The sequence below is a fragment of the Tricharina praecox genome, assembly GCF_024521635.1.
Source record: "Tricharina praecox strain CBS 144465 chromosome Unknown BZA05scaffold_34, whole genome shotgun sequence".
Lineage (NCBI taxonomy): Eukaryota > Fungi > Ascomycota > Pezizomycetes > Pezizales > Pyronemataceae > Tricharina > Tricharina praecox.
The window spans coordinates 263202-280409 of NW_026250436.1; the positions used below are offsets into that span (position 1 = coordinate 263202).

At 52.1% G+C, this 17208-nt stretch overlaps 5 protein-coding genes across 5 annotated transcripts; all 5 read right to left on the bottom strand.

Moving 5' to 3' along the window:
* Positions 1-3540: 3540 nt before the first annotated feature.
* On the bottom strand, positions 3541-4673 carry BZA05DRAFT_359475 (uncharacterized protein). The gene is made up of 3 exons (XM_051481469.1): positions 4244-4673; positions 4120-4188; positions 3541-4057 (listed from the first exon to the last, which is right to left on the bottom strand). The coding sequence occupies exons 1-3, from the start codon at positions 4535-4537 to the stop codon at positions 3785-3787; spliced, it is 636 nt and encodes a 211-aa protein (XP_051335500.1). The 5' UTR covers positions 4538-4673; the 3' UTR covers positions 3541-3784.
* A 2210-nt stretch (positions 4674-6883) lies between these two features.
* Positions 6884-7366, bottom strand: BZA05DRAFT_477275 (uncharacterized protein; the record flags this gene model as incomplete). The annotated part of the gene is made up of 4 exons (XM_051488298.1): positions 6884-6978; positions 7036-7093; positions 7153-7178; positions 7234-7366. Coding segments are annotated over 4 exons (312 nt in total), but the record flags the coding sequence as incomplete, so codon positions are not given.
* A 3080-nt stretch (positions 7367-10446) lies between these two features.
* BZA05DRAFT_343871 (uncharacterized protein) lies at positions 10447-11830 on the bottom strand (the record flags this gene model as incomplete). The annotated part of the gene is made up of 6 exons (XM_051481098.1): positions 10447-10613; positions 10686-10793; positions 10846-10927; positions 10981-11080; positions 11143-11344; positions 11419-11830. The coding sequence occupies 6 exons, from the start codon at positions 11828-11830 to the stop codon at positions 10447-10449; spliced, it is 1071 nt and encodes a 356-aa protein (XP_051335502.1).
* A 1071-nt stretch (positions 11831-12901) lies between these two features.
* BZA05DRAFT_411202 (uncharacterized protein) lies at positions 12902-15701 on the bottom strand. The gene is made up of 7 exons (XM_051484968.1): positions 14914-15701; positions 14808-14853; positions 14490-14751; positions 14262-14431; positions 13789-14187; positions 13583-13732; positions 12902-13520 (listed from the first exon to the last, which is right to left on the bottom strand). Exons 1-7 carry the CDS (start codon positions 15339-15341, stop codon positions 13182-13184), a joined length of 1794 nt encoding a protein of 597 aa, XP_051335503.1. The 5' UTR covers positions 15342-15701; the 3' UTR covers positions 12902-13181.
* Positions 15702-15953: 252 nt separating this feature from the next.
* BZA05DRAFT_411205 (uncharacterized protein) lies at positions 15954-17116 on the bottom strand. Its single transcript, XM_051484969.1, has one exon. It carries the CDS (start codon positions 17001-17003, stop codon positions 16194-16196), a length of 810 nt encoding a protein of 269 aa, XP_051335504.1. The 5' UTR covers positions 17004-17116; the 3' UTR covers positions 15954-16193.
* Between the last annotated feature and the right edge of the window lie 92 nt (positions 17117-17208).

Here is a 17208-nt window from a genome sequence, read left to right on the forward strand (position 1 = left end):
TTCATCTCCTTACCCTTACTCTCAGCTCCCGCCTCGAGAGTCGAGCTGGAGCCCGAGCCTACTCTCGCCTACCTGGCAGCTGCCACGGAAAAAGAACGCATGCAAACGGGTACGAGATGGCCGGCCGTGTTGCTGCATGCTTCGTGCGTGTGTGTGATATGTAGCCGTGTAAACGTGCGTGTAGGATATGTGTGGGCGAGCCAGTCCGCGAGTGAGTGGGTGGATAGAATCTGCAGAAGCACGAAGGAAGCTGCAGGGCGAGCTTCTAGAAGCTTCGCTCGCATATATTACATACTCTACTCTGCTCCACTAACTAGTAGTAATCCCGATACGCAATTGTTGCAGTGTTGCAGGCCGTGCGCAGCGGCGGTTGTGTATGGTCTGATTGGCGGTGTTGCCGACGGACTGTTCCCCGTATTATGTGTGATATGTAGAGTATGTAGAGAGTGGGTTGCGGCCTGCGGCCTGCGGGCTGACACCCTGCAGCTACATATTGGTGGCGGGCTCGCTGATGGTGGCCACTGGCGGCGTCCTGCGACAGTGGCTTGCTACGGAGGCTTTCTGGAGTGGAGATCTGGAGAATTACTGGAGAATTGTTGTGCCCTGGTCTGCAATACTCTGCTCTATGTACTCGAGTCGACTCGAGTCCACTCCACTCGACTCCACTCCACTCGACTCCGCTTTGGCATTACTGGTAACTGCGGTACTAACTGCGGTAATACCCACCCACCCACCTATTCTACACATACCGGTACCTGTTAGTGGTAGGTACCGTAGTAGCTACCGTGGTAGGTAGAGTACAGGACACATGCGATGAGCTATGATATTCCAGGTCAGATCGATCCGCCCGCCGCCCGCCACCGGCGATATGTATGTCTTCACAATACATATGAGCTATGTACTAGCTATGATATGTACGAGCTCTGTGCTTTGCTTCTGCTTGATCGTGTGCTTCTGCTTCTGCTTCTGCTTCTGAGTGTGCTTCTGCTGTGCTTTGAGTGTGCTTGTGCTGTGCGCGCTGGGACCTGCAGCGCTTTCGCCCCGGCACCCGTCTGCATGTCTATATCCATGGCCGCTGTCCCGCTCGTACCGCGGAAATTCGTGCTGTCTACTTGCAGCAGGCGGTCATAGCGGCGGCGTGTGCGGCTGCAGCGGCGGCGGCGGGGGCGGGGAGGGGGGGATGTCGGTAGATACACGATACGGTACTCTATACGTGCTTACTGTCCCTGTATTGTCCTGCATAGCATGGCAGGAGGAGGGCAGTGGTGGTGGGGGGGGGGGGGGGGGGGAGACAGATGTTTGAGGCAACTTCGAGGCAACGTCAAGCAACGGTGAGTCGAATGTGCATTGTGCATTGTGCACGTCCGTCCAGTTGAAAGTTGAAACGTTAGGGTTGGAACTTTGTGGTAGCTATGGTTAATGTCAACATACTACGGTAGTATAGGAGCGGAGATGGTCGAGTGGTCGGAGCTTGGAACTTGGAACTGGAACTTGGAGCGGCTGTCGACGGTGGTGGTGGTGGGTGCAGGTTGTAGCAAGTGCACATGGGCGGCGGCGGCGGCGGCGTAGATTTGACGGTGGCTACGGTATGAGTTCGTGCTCGCTGCCAGCTGGTGAACTTTGAAGTTTGAAGGGGTTCCTGCTTGAGGTGAGGGGTCAACAGCTCGAATCTCGATGGTAGTTACAGACTTACAAACATATGTACAGTTACGGCTGTGCAGTGTGGACTGTGGAGATAACCAAGTGCACCACGTACATATCTGGCAGCCTGGACCCTGGGGCCGCGAAGTTTGGTGCGGCGTCCTCTATTTCGGGAGAGGCAAAGAGATCGTTCTGACTTCAAAGTTCAGCCTTCATGCGTTGATGGCACTGGCAGTCTGGCAGTAGTGATTACGCCGTACGGTAGGGAATCATAAATTCTACTTCTCTATCCAGGGATAACAGCCTTCGCCTTCGCCAATGGTGATGGTGGCTGCCGCTAGTTGGCGAAAGGCTGTGGTGTGGCACCGGCGTCAAAACTCAAAAGACCTCGTATCGCGCGCAAGGGGGTGGTGCTGGTGGCGGTGGTGGGCCGGTGGTGGTGGCTGGGTTCACGGTTGGAACTTGGAACTTGGTGGCGCTTCGATTGGGTCATGTGGAAGGTGGAAGGTGGATAGGCAATGGCAGGCAGTGAGGTGGCACGTGTAGAGTGTAGACGAGTGGGCGGTGTGTAGCCTGATACTGTTGGCCGGGGGCTGCGAAAACGGGAATGGGGACTAGGAACTTGGAAGGGCCATTGAAATAAGGTGGAGATTCATCGATTATCACTGGTCCCACTGGTATTTCCCGAGGTGGGTCTCGTTTGTGGTGGAGTGATGATGTGGACTGGCAGTACTCATTCATGTGGGAGCGAGGAGCTAGTTCGCTGAGCTGGCCGCTGGGGTTGGAGCTTGGAAGTTTTGGTGCGGTGCCGTGGCGAATCTTTTGCATTGTCGCTTTGTATTTCCCTTGTACATAAATGCTAGCAGCTCTCTTTATGCACTAAACATACCTTTTAGTATAATAAAGCCGATTATCTTCAGGCCCATGACTGGAGGGTTCCTTGAGATCCAAGTTTTCACACTTTGAAAGTTTTGTCTTGAGCACACATTAGCTCACTCGGATACCTACTCAGTTCAATTTTAAGAATATGAGTGTGATATGTCCAGCTGCTTCATTCATTCGCAAAACACAGCGGATGACCAACTAGACATAAAGAACGTATGAGAATAAATAGGATTCTCGAGGCGCACTCGAGGCGCGCACAGGCGCATATTACCAATATGACAAATGTGCAATATCTTGACGAGTGACGACGGTGGCTTTCAACGAGAATCGCATCATTCAACACTAGGTATGCCACATGAGACCCATTCAGACTTCCCAATCAATGAGTAAACAAACAAAAATCCATTCAGACTTCCGGCAAGGGAACTCCAAAGGTATGGCAGTAGTCCAGTCGTGCTTTAAATTGCCATGAGTTTACATGGTATGGCTCTTTCACACTGTGCCATATTACCTCGAATCGCAATATATTCCTGCACCAACAGCCACCCACTGCAATCCACCAACACGAGAAATAAATATCGATCTCGGGCTGAAGGGACTTACTACGTGTATCTGCAACGGCCGAAGAGTACGACGCACGTATATGGAATACAACTGTGCCATCGTAACTAGCCCTATGCATGCGACGCATAAATGCAGGCACCTCTTCGGTGTCTCAAGTAAATAGGTAGTCGAGTGACCGCGCGTGGACGGCCATGTCCCGTAGCCGAAACCGACTACATAGAGTAGTTAACATGCCGAGAACCAGCACTATCGGCCCGCTAGTTACTCTAAATTGCGACCCTCGGCGCCCCCGACCGACCCGAAACCACCGATGCATCACGACATGTTTTGCGAGGCGAGATATGCACGAGTCGGTGTGAGGTAGGCGCATACATACGGTAGTGATTGTCGCAGACAATTGTCTTTCGAAAGTAAGGTAAGGTAAGGTAAGGTACATACAAATACATAAAACGTTGACATTAAGGGACAGAAAAGACACCTAGGATACATCATAGCACGTCGATACGAAAAAACAAACAAATATCCCGAAACCCAACCCATGGAGGGAAAGAAGAAGGAGAAGAAGGTGGTAGAAGATCTCCGGGCTGCGGGTGATCGACTGCAGGACCTCCACAGCGGCCGAGCTTAGCCTGATAAGCGATCCAACGTCACTCTTCTCCCCATCCCCCACTCCACCCCACGGCGTATCCGCCGCTTATTCAGGGCACACCTGCCACTTGACACCAACCTTGAAGCTGACCTTCCCGTCGATGCTGTCGGTAGTGAGGAAGCCCATGCCCTTGGGGTTGGCAGAGTTCTCAACGCGCACCTGCGAGTTGATATTGAGCGACGCAATCTCGCCGCAAGGCGACCACACGGTCGACGTGAACGGGATCTCGTCGTGGATCAGGTAGTCCTGCGACATGGGACCCTTGAAGGCCGTCGAGACGCTGGATTGCACGGTGCTGCCGCCGAAATAGTAGGTGGCCTGGGATGGGGGCGGTCAGTGATCTGGAGGAATACGTGGATGAGCGAGGGGGGTGGACAAACCTTCTGCAGGCCGGTGACACCCTCGTCGAGCTCGGCGTAGCCACGGTAGTCGGAGGAGTAGACGGAGTACTGGGGATGGTCATTAGCGGACATGCCCAAGAGTTTCCGTGGCTCATGTACACACCTGGAATCCGCTCGGGTAGTGGAGCTTGACGTTGAGCTGGCAGTTCTTGCGGGCATCGGTGACGGTGTAACCGGATCCGACAGCGACGATGTATTCATCGAGAATGACGGTGAACGACTTCTTGTCCAGGGACAGAGAGACCGAGGCCGTGCCCTGCGGACAGCCGGAACCTCCGTACGTGACTCCCTCGACGGTGACCTGGTCTGGGTCGGGCGCGGAAACATCGACGGCCAAGGGCACGGCCATGACGGACGCGGCGGCGCCGGCGAGAGCGAGGATGGCGGAAAACTTCATGGTGAAAGAATGTGCTTGGTTGGAAAGTGAACGTGGGAGTGTATAAAAGACTGGGTGGGATGAGTCGATTAGAGGAGGAGGAGGATGTCTGTCGGCCTAGCTGGATGAGTGTGGTGAAGAAGGCCGTTGAAGGGGACAATATCTGCTTCTTAAATATCCTCGGAAATCCGACCATTCACTATTAGCTGCCTCCTAACCTCTCCCTCATAGACAGGTATCGTGTCTGCATATTGCTTTCATGTTGCTACGGATATGGCGGGCTCGTGACGACTTGAAGCGAGGCACAGTGGAAACTCGTATCGATCATGAGTTCCAAAATGGCATCACACTATCGGTACCAACCGAAGGTGATATTAACTATCTAGTGGGGGAGGGGAATTTCCAGTGCATCCTCTTTTACCCCCCGGCCTCGAGGTAGAGACGGCCGCGGAAGCAAGGCCGATCCATCATAGATGTCGATAACTCCCCAAGATATGAGGCAATCAACCGTATCGATATATCACACCCCTGGGGTCAGACTGCGTAGCACTCCACTGTCAGGAGATCGGCAAGCTCTAGGCCCTTCCGCTGATGGTGGGGCAAGCATATGACCGCAGCCAGGTGTTGTGATTTCGTGCATCTACCCCACTGCCACTACCAACCTCTACATACCACGGCAGGGAGGAAAAGCCGGGCCGTAGCATGCTGGTGCTCTCACCGCGGAAGATGCACAGTCAACATGCGATGCGATGAGCTGTGTAGGAGGATATCCTAGTTTGATATAGATGGAGTTGGAAGAAACAAGCGAGACCGAGCTGAACATATTCATGGCGGGGTAGTTAATGTGCACGCAGGTACATACACTGTAGATACTGCACGCTGCCTAGGTATGGCATCAGTCGAGGGGATGATACACTCAATAGACACTATAAATCCGAGTATCATGGGTGTTGACATTGGTGCTGGATGGGTTTAGGTACTCTATATATCGCTGTGCCTGTTTCACTTTTGCTATCGTTGTACATACACACGGAGTCAGTCGTTATAATTCCAACTCCAACAGAACCCAACAACGTGATGTACCTTAATACAATCCGAAAGACCAACAATAAGAAGGAGAGAAGCGGGGTGCTCGGGAGATATGAGGTGCGGGGAGGGGTGGGGAATACGCTGTCTCACTCACTTTTGATCACTCGGTGCTGTTTATTGCTTCCTCTAACACCTTGGCAATTTGCTCAGAATAGCACTAGATATAGCCAGCCTATGACTATGATCGGGCTCGCCGGCTTGATGTGATGGTGGCTAGATTGGAGTGGTACCTGCAGGTTGGAATTGAGGGGAGCAGGTGCGTAGATAGTCAGATTAACTGACATGATTCACCAGCATGATGAGTGGCAAATCTAATCCCGCGGATAGCCATCGATGGCTTTTGTTGGATGGATGGATAGATGGGTGGATGGCTATAGAACCCCACTTAATTCGGAGCTAGCCAATTGAAACAGTGGATACGATCGGAACAGGACGATTCTATCCATAGGCGGCGGAATCGGCTTCGTCCCGGTTCAGCTGGAGGAAAAACCCGCTGGTAAGCCACTCTAGAGGTCTGCACCCCTCTATCGACGCATACTGGATCACGCCGGGTGCAACCGTGATATGCATTAGGTATAGATATGGCGGATTTTAGGAAAGCTGTTGTGATATATGGTTAAAGCGGTAGACGCGGGAAACCGGACGGGATCTCCCCGGGAGAGGTTGATGGAGGATGGACTGAAGTGGCAATTCCGCCGCGCCGAGACTCGTTCGTATTTGCTTCAATCGGCTGGCGCATGGCGGCTGGACTGGATGTGTACGCGAATGCGAGGATTTTGGATTGCGGGGCATCAGCGGTGGCACCGGATCGTGAGAGGGATTGGTCGTGATTCCCATTTCTTGAGAATCCACTATTTGTGGCCATAGGCTTCGGGTTGGGACTCAGGATGATGTTTAGCTGGCAAGAGTTGTGTCTAGCGGTCTGTTTACATTCACCGATTCAATTACGAGCACAGGCCCCAAGAAGTAGTGAATATTGCGGTTTTACAAAGAAATTAAACATTTGAGAACTATCTGACAAACCCACTATCGACTACAACAGAATGAATCCCCATATCTCGACAACAACCAAAACAGCATACAGGCCAGTGCAAGCGTATCCCGGTCTCGCAAACACAAAACATAAAAAGAAAGAAACTTTCGTCTGGTGTCTAGTAGAAAACACCATCCTCGTCGAAGCCGGTACTACAATCGCGTTTACGAGACAGAAACGGACCGGGTGAGAGTAGCAGTGGCGGCGGGAATGATGACGGTCCTGGTAACAGTGATGGCACCGGTGGGAGGACGTGCAATGACGGTCCTGGTCGCGGCCCCTAGGACAGGAGTGCCGTCGTCGTCAACGGTGGTGTAGAGGCATACGCAATTAAAGGCGCGTGCAGTCATGAAATGTTAGCGGAAACCAAAAGTATTCGGCGTAGAGGAGTACATATCCCAGAAGGTAGGGTGACATTCTCCCTTGTATGCAACATCGCCGTTGGCGTCTACTTGCTATAATGGCCGTCAGATTTTCCCCAAGAAAAACGTGGTGAGATTAATTTCTGGCATACACTCATACAGATGGCGTTGCAAGCCTCTGCCATGTTGTCAGTCACATTCGCCCGAAAGAGAGGTGAGAACTGGAAACATACCGGAGACGTAGGGACAGCCAAAGCTTGTGTCCTCACGTTTCGCCAATCCAGCTCCTTCTGCGGCCGGAGAAGCGTTGACCCCCAGAATGAGGCACGTCAACAGGGAAGAGATGGTGATCTGGAAAGATTTCATGGTGTGGAGGTGGTGAAGTAAGTGAATAAAGAAGTTTACAGATTTCTTGTCAGTTCTGTGGAAGGACGGGGATGGATAGTGGAGCGTCTGTATGACACGTCCGTCTTCTTATATATGAATCTCCATAGTCCAGAGCAATGGTTCTTATCAACATCGTAAAGTTTTTCGTCTATTTTGCCGCTGAATGGACAGACAACTGCTCGAATGCAACCCGAATTTCACGGTTAGGGTCAATCGCAGTTGATGCATGGTCTACGTGGATGCATGTGGATGCAACTTCTCCACCGCGGCCTAAGGACAAGCCATCGTGTGATATCGGATGGAAAAGTTTTTGCCAATCCTGCTTTCCCATCCAGGTGGTGCCCTGGTCTGTCGGATCAGCCGCGAGCGTATTCTTCCATCCCATTCGAGGGACGTACAGAAAGTAAACATCCAGCTGAGAATGCTTTTAGCTCAAGCTACTTCCAGCGGAAATGTTCATTGGAATCAGTGATATGGGCCATATGTCAAAGTGCCATCGTTCTTAATACCAGGTATCGTGGATCTACTGACCGTGGTTCCGATTATAAGTCTGGTCAACTATTGCTTCATACCAGCCTCGTAGTTTTCTCCTTCCCTGCTTCCCTCTTGACGCCTTACCGTGCCAGTAGCATGCGTTCTTAGTTCTTAGTTCTGCTAATAGCCGGCCGAAGATCCCGGAGGACAGGACGTAAGCCGACTCCGGACGAGCGGCCCCGGCGTGAAAGTCAAAGCCCGCATAGCTGTTGCAATAGCAAGCCTTGATATCGACTGGTTGCGGTCGTTCCGTGCGAAGAACATTCACGGGTCTGGGTGGCGTGAATGTCCGCTGATTGTAGATAGCCTCATGAGGCTGGCCACGGCACCTCCGGGAAATACGAATTTCCCCACCGTTGTCCCATTGGCCCTCGAGCGGATGAAACTTCTCGTGAGAAAACAGCTGCGCGCGAAATCAGCCCATGAGTCGGTTCCGGAGCGCAGCCCGGTTGACCGAATCGACAGCATTGACAGCGTAGCAAGGGTGGTAATGACTTTCCGGAGACGACGATTCGGTTGGGACCCGCCACACGCAAGTGTAACGGCTCGAACGCCGGGCCCTGAAAATCCCTAGGATCTAGAGTAGCCCCTTTGTGTCTGGGACCTTCCATTCTCCAGATTCTGTCTACTTCAATTCTAGGAACCCCGTAATATCGGCTGGCACATCCCGGCTGTCTCCTCGACATGGTACTGCTCGACATCATCCGAGGCTTTTCTGATTCGTCCGTAATTAGAGTCACCTGCTTGGTGCGGTTTCCATATTAGCCTCCCCCCCCCTCCCACCACTGCGGTCGATCAGATGTACTTCGCCGCCTCTCTTATGCATGCGACGCAAAATCCCGCCCCCGGATCTGCAATCGATACGTCCCGACGTACCGTCAACGGCTAAGCTAAGATCAACTACAGGACATCTGAAAAACAGCTGTAGCGACGTCGACAGATGCGCCAATGATAGCCCGCCGTGATGGTGAGAAGTTAGGTTGACATAGGGTATTGTCGGCAGAGTTGCGGTAAAGTGCTTGAAAACAGATGTGCCGATATTGCAGGTGGGTAATTGCAGGAGGAACATTCCTGATTACTTCCCCTCAGTGATAATACTAATATTAAGGAAGCGTGGCGAGGTTATATCTGTCCCTCTCGAGTCTCAAGGGGAACCCCAGCCTTCAGGCCATTCGAAGGATATATGCAACTTGTTACTTTGCCAGCCCCAGCATCAGTAGCGATGTTGATAGGATTCGAACCGGTTGAACTAGCCGTAGATGATTTGACATGTGTGGTACCTAAGGCGGACTACTTCGAGGGCCATACGAAGAGCAATTCAACATTTTCAGTATGAATGCCCTGATATCTCTCTCTATATCTGTCAGATCTATCAAATCCGAGGAAGTTCGGCCGTGATTCCGTCGTGCATCCCGGATCCTACAAGTCAGTCTCGTGGCAAGGGCGAGTTCCAACTAGCTAAGCCAAATATCGGTTCCGATAAGGCTATGGATCGGAGATCATCACTGGACATGTGGGGAAATGCACACCCATCAGGGACTCGCCCGGGTATCTTCTAGGAGTGCCCGTACCGACCGAACCCTCCCCTCTAGGGTAGCCGCGGGATTGCGGAGCTCAAAGCAAAGTGCCAGTCTCCCTTTTTGTGCATCGGGTATGTACATACATTGTGGAACGAACCCGCGAGCATCGAAAGTTGCACCCCTTTCCAGGTCGGCGCCTGTGGGTGGGCGTTTTCCTATCCGAAACGTCGGGGGCGGCGATGCAGCAGTTCATGATCGTACCGACCGCGGTATGGCACAATCCTCGCGTGGTCGACCAATCGCTATGTGTCGTTCTAACTTCTGGACTATGGCGTTTCCCTTTTGCATCTTAAGGTCAGGATGTGTGCGTCCGTTGTTCTGCGCATGCATAGTATCGCTCCTCACTTGTATGTATGTAGTTATCTCAATATGTGCCGTCAAGGACAGGGTGTGGCGGTGTTATGTATCTAAAAGGGGTGCCCAGGAATACATTGACATGCCATGATGTGAGGGAAATCTAGGGCAGATTGCGAGTGAAATTACGAGTTAACTCACTCTATATATCACTCGTTATGATCCGAACACACTGCTGTTAGCCGATCAGAGATTGGCTTCTTTTGTTTAACATAAAATCATGCATACTAGTTACTACTGTATGAAGGGACAAAAACAAAATGGGCTTGTTTTTTGAGATGTCAGTTTTTCCAAAGTTGTGAACTGAAAGTTACTCATAGCTCGCTAGAATCGATGGGACGGAGTATGTGATGATGGAAAGGTCGGGGTTTCGTGCGAGGAACATGAGCTCCCACATCACCCGCACCGCAGCCACTTCGAGATAGCTGGTATATCACATTTCTAATGACCAGGGACGAAAACGAATGCATAAAAATAAACTCCCATCCAAAACGAAAGAGCCACGTGCCATCTGGCCCCCGTGGGCTACTGCCACTCCGAGACCAACCAAAAGAAACCCTTGCATCATTCATACGCCATATATGGCGCACCTTACTCGATATCTGACAGCTCCTCTCGGGCCTTGGCTCCACCATCCACGGCGAATGCTTTGACCGTGGTGTCCTGCTCGTCCCACATTTCGCTGATGGCACCGAGGAGTAGCTTGGGAAGCGTCGACCACTTCTCCTCCGGGTCATCGATATCTTCGAGTTGTTTCTCTGCAGGTGATAGGCCACCGGGTTAGCAGGGTGAATCCAGAGTGGTATGTATCTGGGTGAATGAGCACGAACCGAGGAGACAGTCCACATATTTCCCGATTTGGTCGTGTTCGTCAAGCTCTCTGAGGAACTTTCCAGCCTTGGTGTCGTTTCCGACCTTGGAGAACTGGAACGCGACAGCTAAGACGGACGTTAGTATCGAATCGGACGGGCGATGTTGGAAGAGTTATACCGTGGTCTTGCTTCTTCTTTTTGAGCGCCTCCATACACCGGAATATCACTGATGTCAATGTGTCTTTGCGTTCGCCTTGGATCTAGGAAGAGTCAGTAGTGATTCGTGGACGCATCCACTCTGTCGGTGACATACTTCTCCATCGGTGATCACCATGATGAGCAATGGCCGTTCAAGCTTCTTGCCCTTGGCAAAGACGAAGTTGTCTAGAATCTTCTTGACCTGGGAACCGATTCTGAAGGATGAATCAGTATTTGTCGGAGGGTATCATGGTGCATGTGTGTAAGTATTAGGTACCTGGTAACTCCCTCCCATGGATGGTCATTGAGGATCGCCGAGTTCTTGACATTTTTCCTGCCCTGCAGCGCGTTGAGGAACTTGACGGAGACGATACCATCCGGTCTAGCGTGTTGATAGACCTTGCAGATGCTGTCCACGACCATCTTGAGGGTATCGATGCGCTTGCCGTCTTCTTCGTCCATCATGGATGCGGAGTCATCTACCGAGCGCAAAGGATTAGCGGATGCGAAATCACCTGATGAAGGCGTTCGTAGGGCTCTAGTTAGGGCGTACCGATCAATAGCACGAGATCATACATCGAAAGCAGCGACAGCTCCCTCGCCACTTCCTTATCGGGACATTTCTCTTCAGTGATCAACTTGTTTGCCATAGCCGTTGCCTTCTCCGCCTCAGCCTTCAGATCGCCCGAGAAGAAAGTAGCAAGACTCGGTTTGGACTTGAGGAAAGTGGTGAGGCGCCTGCGAATCTCGGGTTCTCCGACGACGAGAACCCTCTCGGCCTCTGGCTCTATCTCATCCGACCCGAACCAGTCGGAAGTGTCACCGTCCTCCGCATCGTAATCGATCTCGTCGTCTCTAGGCTGCTCGAAGAAGTCCAGTTGCGGACCTTTGTTGTCGGCATCGAGTGAGAGGGCTCCTGCGTCTGCTGAGAGCGTATCCTCCAGCTGCGTGTTGCTTTCGGACATGGCCGAGTGCTTTTCAGTGAATGCTGGTTGGAGGGGTAGGTATGTAGGTGGGGGAAAGGGATCGATAACACAGTGATGCTGCCGAACGATGAACAAGTGCTGAGCCGTAGCAGTTAAATATCGTCAGAAAGCATTATCCTCATCTCCGGAGCCTCAGTTGCCGTCATCGCGGTTGACTTTCCAGCTGAGCCCACCACGGGACGACGGGCGGGCGGGCATGCCAACACACCGTGCGTTTGCGTACAATTGCAATCTGTTTCAACTCGACATCCGATGGTGTGGAGAGGATATACCCTTCCCCGCACCGAGAATCTGCTTGTCACTCTAGAAGCACAGACCTCATCGCCACGCTGGACCCCTGATTGGCGCGCATGTCACGACGCAGAGATAGACGCTGCAGGTCGATTCGCCAGAAAAACGGACCAGCAGTGTCGGTCCAATCGCGTGCTGGGTATCGACGATTCAGCTGCCCAGAGGTCTTTTTTTTGAGGGGTTCGGTCCGTTGCGTGACTGGCGGGGTTGTCCTACGCTCAACCCCCCTCCAACGCCCTGAATGTTACATGCCAATCATAACGCCCGAACGAAAGCACGCCTGCTGGTTCAGCCATATATCGGCGATTGTGGATTCGAGGATGCCCGGATCGTCGGAAACACCGTTGATGGTGCACATTTGCGATCGTGAGTTATATACGTAGGTGGTGAAGTGTGACCGGCCATGGGAGCGGGGTATGAATGATATACACCTTGCTGCAGTAGCTCGAGTATCGACAGCAAACCCCGCCCTACAGATTAGCGCGGATAGCCAGGTGAAACCGAGTTACGAATTTTGAGCCGCGTAACCACTCTATTCATGGCAATGGCTTGGGGGAAAGTTTTTATCTGATGCGATCTGATATGCGGTGGGGTAAGGTTGGCTGAAGCGGGGCCGAAGTCGGGACTCGGGACCTAATGGAGTTAACCCCGGAGGAGGAATTGAGTGGTGGGCGATAAGAGGAGCTCCTATATGTACCACGAGAGCTGCAGAAAACAAGCTTCTTTCACCCCACTTCTTATTGGTACATACGACTCCCACGTACATCGCCATGGAATACCTATCGTGCTTAGTACCACGCATCAGTAGAGCGTGGAGTTTGATCCGTTTACTCAACTTTATTTTGCGGGGTTGGAGGGCGTGAGGTCAAGCAACATCGGCTCAGCACCTCGGGCTGGCTCCCCACGACTTGTGATAGATGCTTGGCGGCAATAACTTACGATACATTACATTACATTACATTAAATTACATTCCCAGATATTCATCCATCGCAAATACAAACGAAATAATAAGACTTTGTACCTCCCCCCAGAATATTCTCAAACCATCACAGAGCTTGCCGATTTGATCAATGAGTCCCGCTGATCACCTTGTGAAACACCTTGTGGGGGTGCAGCAGCCGTACTTCCTCTATCCAGCCCACTCGTAATCGCGAACAGATCTTCCTGTCTCTTTCTGTACTCCTCAGCGTGGTAGTCCTGCCTGGACTTGGGCTTCCGGAATGTGGCCGCTGCCTTTATCATGTCCTTGTACTTGTATTCCTTGCCGAGAATAACAATTGCTGCCGAGAAAAAGAAGATGGCGGTGATGGGCGCCGCGATCGCCCAGAAAAGTTCCTGCGTGTTGATGTATTTTTTCGCGTCGTCGAGTGCGAAGTACTGAGTACAACATCTGTTAGTGCCGGTCGTCGTTAGGAGGGACACAAGCGGAAGGGACGGACCGATGAGAAGAAGTTTAGTGGAAGGAAGAGCGTGGTAACAGCGGTGAACATGGACATGGTTTCGCCTTGCCAGGCTATCTCATCCGCAACTTTCTGCGCTTGGAGGACTGCTTCGTCCGCACACACGGAGGCGGAAACGAGCTGGGCCAACTGTCCTATCGGTAAGCCAAGTTATGGTAATGCTCAGAGCAAAGGCGGGTACGTACCGAGTCACACGAAGTCCGCACGGGAACGTATAGATCTTCGATGGCCCTCGATAGCTGCTTGCACTCTCCCATAATCTCGTCGATCATCCACAGGACAATGGGAATTTGTTCCCCCAGCGTCCGGATCTTGGGAACGTACACAATTTCACTGAATGCCCGTCTGAATCCTGGATGAGGCTTCCACCCCTCCTTGACCGAAGGCGTGCTGTTCCTTAGGAGTTTCTGGAGCTGTTTCAAGACCCGGACCTGAGTGCCTGCAACTTGAGCGACCACCGAGACATCGCGCATGCCTTTAAACACACCCGACAGAATATCCCTCGCGCCTCTTACGCGTTGCGCCTTGTCCGCCTCGCTTGAGCTGCCGAGGATGTCCGATTTTTGTTGCGAAAGTCTCGTGTCCTGAGCCGTATTTACATTGCTTAGTAAATGGACTCCTAGTAACGATTCATCCGAATTGATTTGGAGCTACTCACAGCGAGGCGTGCTCGGTCTTCGAGGATATCCATGAGGTCTGCTTCCGACTCGACCAGTCGCGATATCAAGCTCATCAAGGTCTGGAAAGCACCCTGTCTGCTTTGCCCTGGTAGTAGGAGCGGCTCCTTTGGCGTTGAAGTCTCCTTTTGTCTGAAAATGGCAAGTGTGTCTGAAGAACCATCTGATGAGTATCGGTGTAAAACTAGGATTGTATGCACCCTACGTACTGTCGTCAATCACAACGAAATATGCCTGCCGCTTTTCGAGCATGATATTTCCTTCGGCGCCATCCTTTTCGTTCGTCGGCCTGGACAGCGTTTCCATGTGGAGGTACGGCATCGAAACCAATACCACAGACTGATCTTTTGTTTCCTCCTCATTGAATCGTCCGGTAGAAAGGACACCATTGAACTTGCTTTCAGGCCAAGGATCGGGAAGTGAAATCGAGGGATACTGAAGATACTCCATCACGAATTCTTCTAAAAATTCCTGCCGCGGGGATTAGCCACCGAGGAAAATGTATCTAGCGGCACGTATGTATGTACCTTGACATTCGATTTGGTCGTATCCGCATCTTTACCCGTGAATTCTCTATACTTTCCGTTATTTGGACGTTACATCGGAGCGAATTGGCCATCAGGGTGTACCTACAGGATGCGCTGGTACTCGCCCTGTGGGTGAAGAAAATCCGTCTTCACCGTGGACAGCTCTCCGCGAGCTGGTTGTTTTTCTGACTCGATCCTGTCCGCGCCGTCGGCATCGCTCAGTGTTTTCCGAAGGTCTCTCAGTGTTGAAAAGACCTCATAGGTTGATGAGCTATGGCGATGGGTCGCAGGCGGATCTACCGCCATCACCGAACCCTCCGATTCCTCGCCTTTGTAGTTTCTATCGTACCAATCTGGCTGCTCATGCTGAACCTCCACGTATCGCTCCTGCTTGCCGGTGAAGTATAGGTACGAGATCAGAGCAGTGTCGTTGGTCGCCGGGTGGACGAAGTTGGCACCAAGACCGTTCTCGCTTAGAACGAAGTCGTCACCCTTCTGATGAAATTTGTGAAGCTTTCCAGTACTGGACGTCATCGTGCGATGCTGTTGGATTATCGATATCGAAAACTCAGCTATGCTCGTAGTCTGGGTCCTCAAATAGAAGCCCTCCTGGAGTGGAGTACCTATTTAATTGTCCAGAAGCACACAGGCAGCAGTGGCTAATCCCGAGGCGAATCCACTCGGCGAAGCACGGAGGCCGGCCATGCATGCAATCTGCACAACAGGGCGAAGCAGAACCGAGACAGTACTGCATATGCCTACGGGTCAGTTGTGCCTTCAACGCCATTGGATGATGCTCGTAGACCGAGTTTTTTACTCATCTGACGATCGTCCATCTTTGGGGGTTCTCCGGTGCAACGGGGGTTCCTCTGAGACAGAACAACTCATCCAACCAGATAAATTTGCAGGCGAGATGTCTCGGTCTTATGTATGATGTATCAACCCATCACCAAGAAGCGGGCTGCAACTTGCAGCTGCATAAGTCATTAACCTATTCGCGGTGACAAGGGAGTGGATCTTCATGCGAGACATTTTGCTGCCATTGAGCATCCCGAAATGGAAATTAAATATTACATAAGTGAGTGCATCTTTGAGGTGATTGATCACTTAACTAGCCTTCACGGAATGTCTGGATGAACCGATACTTGATGATCAAGTTGGCACACTCTTTGATAAATTCGAGCTATGGAAATCTAAGTCCGATAAACCTTCGACACAAGGCGGTTCTCGTCATGCTTCTCCCTCTCCTCTTTCTCCGCCCAGGCCTTGAAGGTCCGGCTGAGCCCAAACCCAAGCTTCACGTAGAAACGTTCGCACCAAGCCCAAAACATCAACGGCCCCAACAGCAGTGGCAGTGTCCATCCACCGCCCGCAATCCGCAGTATATCAGCACCAAAGTGGTAGAGATACAACGCAACCATCCCCCACTGCGCGACACGGGCGGCCAGGTGGCCAAACGCGCACATCCTCATCGCCGCCGCGCACCGAGGCCGAGGGGGCGCAAGCCGGTACACGAGCCATAGGAGCTCGCCCAGAGTGTCGCCGATGACGATTCCGGGGAACGAAGAAGGGGGTGAAGAATTCCGTGAGGACGACGTGTCCGCGCTGCTTGGCCAGCGTACGAGTCGCCAGAACCACGAGGAGGGAAACGAAGTGGTGGATGAAGTACGGCAGCGAGGCCTGGTGGTGGGAAATGTCAAAGATGTACATGCTGGCGTACACCGCGAGGAGGCAGTCGAGTTGCTGTGTGCGTTCGATCGTCCAGGGATAGAGCTTTCCTGATCCACGGTCCAGATGTCCGCTGAAGAGCGCTCTCAGGTAAACGCCAAAGAAAGGGGCGGTGAAGTATGCGATGAGGGGCTTCATCAGCAATGCGCACGGTTGCGCATTGATTCGGCGTTTGATCTCTGGACATAAAGTGTGGTATCTATGATGCTTCGGCAGGCGTCGCTCGAGGATATGGCGGATAGCATGGGAGAACAACAGTTGCAGGAGGGATGTCGTGACGATGATGTACAACGGCGTGGAGCGCAGTGAGTATGGCGCAGCCGTGAACGAGGCTGGACATTGACGGACGCATGCGAGATCCATGTGAATACGAATTGGCGGTGAGGTGGTTGGGAGATCATGATAAGGCTGGAACGAAGCTTGAGACGGACAACTATTTGAGATGTGGTGCATTGAATACAACTCCATGTATCTGCCTTTTAAAGATGCTTTCGAAAGCGTTCATTGCTTTCAATCGACCTAGACCCGAGTATAGTATATACTGGTATTCTGGCTAGCTGTAATGTAGGCCTGTTGCGTCGACCGCTATCTGATAACAATGTGAAAACATGTTATCTTATCCATCTTCATCGCTCTTCTCGGGAACCGGCAAACCACACCAAACTTCTCTCAA